General features: G+C 43.9%; 1 protein-coding gene across 1 annotated transcript; it reads right to left on the bottom strand.

Moving 5' to 3' along the window:
- Positions 1–5,754: 5,754 nt before the first annotated feature.
- Positions 5,755–7,846, bottom strand: LOC103862870 (scarecrow-like protein 22). The gene is made up of 2 exons (XM_009140575.3): positions 7,705–7,846; positions 5,755–7,605 (listed from the first exon to the last, which is right to left on the bottom strand). Exon 2 carries the CDS (start codon positions 7,596–7,598, stop codon positions 5,946–5,948), a length of 1,653 nt encoding a protein of 550 aa, XP_009138823.1. The 5' UTR covers positions 7,599–7,605; positions 7,705–7,846; the 3' UTR covers positions 5,755–5,945.
- Positions 7,847–7,871: the final 25 nt, after the last annotated feature.

Genomic DNA, 7,871 nt, shown 5'->3' with positions numbered 1-7,871 from the left:
CTTGAACGCCTAACTTGGACAGTAAGTAAAGGAATGTAGGAGTAGGGAGAGCTTTCGTAAGAACATCTGCTGGCTGCTCCTTGGTAGTAATGTGGTCAGTAGTAATCAGCTTAGCTTTGACAGCATCACGCACCTGATGACAATCTCGTTCCATGTGTTTTGTACGTTCATAAAAAAACAGGATTTGCGGCAATATAAATGGCAGATTTACTGTCACAGAACAAGCGCATCGGTTCCTTGTGTTGAACGCCAAAAGATTCCAGAACTGGTTTGACCCATTTGAGTTCGCGTAACGCATATGCCATTGATCGATATTCTGCTTCAGCAGAGGAGGCTAACACGACTTTCTGTTTCTTGGTTTTCCAAGTGACCGGAGAATTACCCAAGAGTACCACATATGCACTGAGAGATCTTCGAGACAGAGCACAAGAACCCCAATCAGCGTCACAATATGCAGTGATTCGCAAGTCAGAATCAGCACGTAGAAGTACACCCTGCGAGAGAGAACCCTTAAGGTAACGAACAACACGCAAAGCAGCATCCCAGTGATCTTGCATTGGTTTATGCATAAACTGGGACAGTATATGAACAGAGTAGCACAACTCCGGTCTAGTAAAGGTGAGATAGATGAGTCGACCAACTAGGCGTCTATAAGCTTTGACATCAGAAACCGGAGAACCAACTGGTTTTGTAAGTTTGTGATTGAGTTCCATTGGAGTAGAAGAGGGCTTACAGCCAAGAAGACCAGTTTCCGTAACGATATCAAGCGCATATTTGCGTTGAGAGAGGAAAATCCCTGCACTGCTCCGAGCGACTTCGATTCCCAAAAAATACTTCAACTTCCCAAGATCCTTCATGTGGAAGCATTGTCCAAGATAATTCTTGAATTTATGTAGAGTAGATATATCATTGCAGGCGATAACAAAATCGTCGACATAGACGAGAATGTGCAAATTAATCTTTCCTCGGATGAAAGAGAAGTGAGAGTAATCTGAATGACTCTGCACGAAGCCGTAGGAGAGTAATGCGTTGCTGAGCTTAGAGAACCAGCAGCGCGGAGCCTGCTTTAGTCCATATATGGATTTGCGTAAACGACCAACTTTGGTAGGATCCGAACCATGAAATCCCTGAGGTAGACACATATAAACTTCTTCCTCGAGATCACCATGAAGAAAAGCATTATGTACGTCCATTTGATGAACTTCCCATTTCTTGGCAGCAGCAACTTGAAGAAGAATACGAACTGTAGAAGGCTTAGCCACTGGAGCAAAAGTTTCCTTATAATCAAGACCTTCTCTCTGTCTGTTACCGCACGCAACTAGCCGAGATTTATGACGCGAGACGGTTCCGTTGGCATGATATTTGATCTTGTAAATCCACATGCAGTTTATGCATTTCTTGCCAGGAGGAAGAGTTGTAACATCCCACGTGCCGTTTTGAATGTGAGCAGAATGTTCAGCAGTCATTGAATTGCGCCAGACTTCATCTTGTACCGCTTCTTTATAGGATCGCGGTTCAACAGACAGAGTAACAGCTGCAACAAAAGCCTTATGGCTAGCCGAGAAAGTTTCATCAGAAAGATAGTCTGAGATAGGATAAGGAGTGTTACCTGGACGCGTTGAACTAAGACCATTACTGGAGACAGGTGCAGGAAGAGAAGAGTGTGTATTAAGAGCGTAGACAGCATTGGTAACGTAGTTTTTAAGGAGACCAGAAGGTTTGCGTTGTCGTTGACCTCGACCAAGTATTTCGGGGAGTCCCGGAGAGTGAACCTCAGGAGGAGGTAGAGAAGACTGTTCCTTAGTAGTGGGTGAGGTCGGTGCCGTAGGAGACAAGGTAGAAATCGAAGTAGGATTAGGAGTAGGGTTAGGAGATAGGGTAGAGGTAGAAGTAGGATTAGGAGTAGGGTTAGGAGATAGGGTAGAGGTAGAAGTAGGATTAGGAGTAGGGTTAGGAGAAACAACAGGTAGAGAAACAGGGTTCATATTTTCCTGTTGAACTGATTCTGTTGGTGGAGAAGGCTCGGGATTAGGTGATGTAGGGTCTGTAGCTGTAGTATTCGTAGGAATTATGGAAGTGACAGGGGATGGAGACGGAAGCAGCCAATCATCAAAAACAACATCTACTTGAGCCGATGGAGGAGGAGAAACATGTTCTTGATCATCAAAACCAGGAAACTCTGTTTCAACAAACGTAACGTCCCGACTTGTAAAGAATTCATTTGTTTCCAAATCATATACGTTCCAAGCCTTCTTCCCATAGGGATATTCGACAAATATACAACGACGGCTGCGAGAACTGAATTTGTCCTTTGTTCGAGAACGGTTACGTGCATAGCACAAACAACCAAAGACGCGTAGAGAATCATAGTTTGGAGGCTTGCCATAAAGAATCTCATAAGGTGACCGACCCTGCAGTAACCGTGTTGGAGTCCTATTGATTAAATGTGCTGCAGTAAGAACACTCTGACCCCAAAAACTAACAGGAAGTCGAGCCTGAAAGAGGCATGCTCGTGCGATATTTAAGATATGGCGATGTTTTCTCTCGACACGACCATTCTGCTGAGGCGTATCGACGCATGAAGTCTGAAGCTGAATACCTTGTGAACGAAAGTAAGCTTTAAGAGCCATGAACTCAGTACCATTGTCAGTTCGAACTACCTTTACTGATTTTCCAAACTGACGAACACTCATAGCACATAAGTTTTGTATCAAACAAGAGACTTGCGATTTCTCAAGCATTAAGTGAATCCATACTGCTCTTGAGCAGTCGTCAACAATTGTTAAGAAGTACACAGCACCACAAGAAGTGGGTGTGCGATAAGGACCCCATACGTCGCAGTGAATAAGTGCAAAAAGTTCAGAAGCTTTATTAAAACTTTCTTTAAAACTGTCACGAGTTTGCTTAGCACGAAAACAAATATCACACGGACTGGTGTGTTCAAAATCAAACTGAAAACTATCTAAAGACGGTAAAGTAGATAACACTTTGTAGGAAGGGTGTCCAAGTCGTCGATGCCAAAGGACTGAAGAAGACGATTTCTCTGCACCAGTTCGATGAGCACGAGCTACTGTAACACCCGTAAAATAATACACACCCTCTCGTTCCTCACCTGCTCCAATCAGGGTCCTCGTAAAACGGTCCTGTAAAACACATAGAGTATCAGTAAAGATAGCAATACAACCCGTTTGTCTGAGGAGTTTAGAAACTGAGATGAGGGTGCAATCGAAATCAGGCACATATAGAACATCAAATAATGAATAATCAGAACTAAGACGTAGTGTCCCCGATTGAATAGCACGAGAAGCACGACCATTCGGGAACTTGACTGATGAAGGAAGTATATCCCGAATGTCATGCAACAACCGTATATCACCGGTCATGTGATGAGAAGCGCTTGTATCTATAATAACATCTTCAAGTTTAGTTTTACCAGTCATAGTATCAGTAGATAGCTGAGATTGCTGACTCTGTAGAAGTGCAATGAGTGAGGCTATCTGATCAGAAGAAGCAATAGTGTTGCCCGAGAAAGTGTTCGTTGTAGGACGGGAAGAGTTAGAGCGACCACGACCTCGTGCTGTGCTGTTAGAACGTCCGCCACGACCTCGCTGACTGGATGACTGTGTGGAACGTTGTTGTTGTTCATTATACCAGTCCGGATAGCCATGAAGGAGGAAGCATTCCCTCGATTCGTGACCTTTGCGATTGCAGTGAGAACAGAACCGGTTTGGATCACGGTTCCGGTTTGAAGTTGCACCAGTAGAATTTGTATTTGGAGAAGAAGACTCTGTTTTGACAGAGAAACCGAGAATATCTTGTTTTAACTCAGATGAGCGAGTAGTGAGAATGGTCTGTTCAGCTCGTATGACGCGAGAGTAGACAGAGTTAAGATCAGGGAGAGGATCTTCATCAATGATTTGAGAGCGGATTGAGCTGAACCGAGAAGCATCAAGTCCAAACAGAAATTTATGAACTTTAGCTTCTTCTTTTTCCTTTGAGATAGCAGAAGACGCAGCACATGTACATGGCTGAGTAACTTGGAAGTTTTGTAACTCCTCCCATTATTTAGATAGACGACCATAATATTGCAAGACTGAATCTCCGTTTTATTTGCAATTTGTGATATCGTCATGTAGAAGATGCTTACGAACCCCGTTAGTCACAGAGAAACGTAACTTAAGTGATTCCCAAAGTAGAAAAGCATCAGGTACATGACTGACCGTAGAACGCACCGTAGGGTCGATTGAAGTTCGTATCCAACCAACGATCATAGAATTAGCTGAAGTCCACCGGGTAAGATCAGGATTTGTCAATGGTTTTGGAATAGTACCATTAATGAAACCAATCTTTTGTTTGGCCTGAAGAGAATTCCAAAACTCGGTTGCCCATTCAGAGTAGTTGTCGCCTTTGAGGATCACCGGTGTGATTAAAGAACCTGGATTGTCGGAGTGATGAAGTGCGTAAGGCGTGTCAGGAGTAGAAGACGTCATGAGACCCGTAGAAGTAGACACAGTAGAACCAGTAGTAGAAGATGTAAGTGCTCCAGTAGTTGTAGAAACATCAGAAGTAGTAGTAGTCATGATTGATTTTGTTAATCACGAAAAGAGATTTGTGAATTTAGAAAATATTAGATCGATTTTGCTCTGATACCATGTAATGAATATGAAGTGTGTTTATTATTGACAAACGATGAGAGTATATATACAAGAGAACATCCTAGCTAGATAAGGAAAAGGACTTCCTAGATAATTACAAACATAATATATGTCCTTATCGTTAACTACTTATCATTATCCCTATAGTTTGACATAAATATATGCATTATTCCAAAGAAGACGTGGAAAGGAGTTGTTGCATCACTTGTTGGTTGTATTACCATTCCCATTTTACTCTTCAAATTTTTGTCATGGCCTTCGTCTCTTCTTAGGTACCTCAAATACGAGCGACTCTACCAATTTGATGTGTTCTTTTTTCCTTGCTGAATGGTTCTTTTTACAGATAGCTTTTGAAGTTCTTAACTTCTTCGGATCAGTTTATGGTGAATTAAAGGTGAATGATCAAATGTGATGCGGGTGTCAAAGACTCCGGTTCACTCATCCCTGGACAAGGTAATTATTAATCAGGCCAGTTTTTGTTCTAGCCTAATGTATTTTCTAACCTGTTCTTGTGTGATTGCAGGTGGAATATTGGACAGAGTTGATAGTTACGTATTAACCGGTGCATTAGCCCACTCCTTCGTAAGGCTTCATGGAGTTCGAGTCTACGCTGTCATGTGACCTCAAGAAACCCATTATTATAGTTTCAAGAACACATACAAAACCGACGAGAGTGAAATTAAAAAAAGGATAAAGCAAATGATGGTGATGTGGGTAGAAATGAAGCTTCCGGTGTATTGTTTCGTTTAATTGAATATCAGTTCAGTAGGCGCGTTCTCAGGCGGGTTGTATTACCGGATTAAAAAAAAAAAGGCTAAAATCATGTGGGGATGCTAATGAATGCGTTGTTCCCAAGCAGACTATTGTAGATTTTGTTACATAAATAAAAAAAAATCTGAATGAAAAAGGAAACCATAAAATGAATAATCAATTACCAATGATATTAAAAGGTCCGGTAATTAAGAAATGATTGGGAAGAGGAAAGACATGGGTGAGAGATCTTTTTGACATCGATTACAATAAAGAATGTTACCTTCACAACTTCACTGCAGAATCTCAACACTTAAAATTAAGCAGCTGGGTTATACATACATACGTATAAAGTGGTAATACTTTGATTACCATGTGATTTCTTACTTCATTGGACTAACAAAAAGATACTTATATATATCATTTGATTGGTTAATAACATCACAATCAAAGATTAACAACACATTAAAACATGATTAAACCCAAATTAAAAAGCTAAAAAATAACAAAATACTTTTTATTTTTATTTTTTACCCTCTTTTAACATTTCCAAGCTGAGACAGCAACAAGTTCTCTCTTCTGCCAACATAACACGAGCGAAGACTGTCTCTTGTCCAAATGAAACCCTCTCATCGGATTCCTCTGCAGCAAATACTCCGCCTGCGTCTCCGCCGTCTGACTCATCGCCACCGCAGTAAACCCACACTGTCCAAACAAGCTTCTCCACGGCGGAGATTTCTCCATCCAACGGTAACGATTAGTCAACAGTCTCTGCATCCACGGCTGCACGCAGAACCTCTCGATACTCGTAACAGCTTCCTGACTACTATTCGGTGACTCGAGAGACTCGAGGAAAGATGTGTAGTACTGAAGCGCGTCGACCACAGCGTTGGGAAACGGCGCGTCGGGGATAGTGTCTGAGCAAACGACGACGTTTGGAGAGATTTGTTTGAGGAAACGGAGGATTAACGGAAGGTAACCGGAGATAACCGAACTGATTGGGAGATTCACAGCGATTGCTTCTTTCTCAGATGATCGAATCAGAGAGAGAGGTGGATTCAGGAGCGTCTCCATGTTCAGCATCTCCATCTCGAACGTTACTCCGGTCTCTCCGGCGAAGGCTCTGAGATTCTCTTCGGTGAACCGGAGCTCGAACTCGTCGGAGACGGTTGAAGGAGAGGAGAAAGATGTAATCTTTAGCGATGATAACGATGATCTGTTCGCGAGTTCTTGAATCAGAGACGACCATTGACCGCCGTAACCGACGTCGAAATCGACAATGTGGATCCGGTCGAACCGGTCCAAGGACTCGAGGATGGTCTGGTTTGCTGTGAAGTTAACGAATTGGAGAAACGGCGACGTTTCGGAGAAGGCTCGGTAGGCAGCGATTTTAAGGAGTAGCGAATGAGGAGACGGTTGGGAGTCTTGGAGTAGAGATTGGAGAGATTCTGTTACGTAGAAAGCCGCTCTTTGAAACGGAGGTTTCGGATTGTTAAGGTTGTTGCTGAGGTTGTGATTGAGCCGCGCCAATATCCCTTGCGCGAGTACGGGACTGTTGTTATCGGTTCCGGTTAGCTCCGCCGCCGCGTTGAATAGCTGCTCGGTGATCACCGCCGTTGATTCGGGGCCAGCTAGCTTCTGCGGCGGGTCGTGACCCGGATCCGAGAACGGGAAGCCCCAGTGGTGAGAAACGGGTTGACCCGAGTTGAGTCTTTTCGCCGGCGGAGACGACCCGCCGGAGAAGAAACACGGGTCCGGGTCCGGGTCCGCCGTGATCTGAAACTTCACGTCTTCTTCTTCCGGCGGCGGAGGCGGCTCGTCGAGAGGGAAGCCGTAGCCGAAGAGTGGATTCGGGTCGGATCCAGAACCCGGGTCGAAGCCCGTGAACTCAGAGCCCGGATCGGACATAATCAGTCTGAAGATGCTCTGCTCTTGTCCCGGGGAACCGGAGAGAACTCCGTCGAGATCCTCAAAAGTCATCTGATTGCATTTCCCGGCGGCGGCGCCGGGGCCACCGTGAGAGGAAGACAGCGTGGTGGTTGAGGAAGAGAGGAAGGGGCTTGGGCTTCTGCTAGAGTCTAGAACAGAGGTGGGCTCGCTACTACCATTGTTGACACCGACAACACAACAGAGATCTTCACGTGTTCCGTAAGAGAAACCCAGTCCTTGTAGCTCCTCAAAGGGCAGGGGCATGACCAATCTAAGAGAGAGAGAGAGAGAGGTTGAGTTAGAGAAGAAACAAAACCCTAGATCTCAGAAGAGAAGAAGATGAAAGCTTGAAACTGAGATTGGCGCCCACATTTTTCTTTAGTCTAATCTCATGCGTCGTGTCTTCCCTCTACAATAACATACCAAAGTGATGATCTTATTCATCAATGCCCGCTCTCTCTCTCTAGATTTTGTTTTTCCCTGTGTGTGGTGCCTTGTGTCTGTAGATTTACTTATCTACATCTGTATCATTTCATA

This window comes from Brassica rapa, chromosome A04 (genome assembly GCF_000309985.2).
Source record: "Brassica rapa cultivar Chiifu-401-42 chromosome A04, CAAS_Brap_v3.01, whole genome shotgun sequence".
NCBI lineage: Eukaryota > Viridiplantae > Streptophyta > Magnoliopsida > Brassicales > Brassicaceae > Brassica > Brassica rapa.
This window is presented reverse-complemented; position numbering and strand designations above follow the sequence as displayed.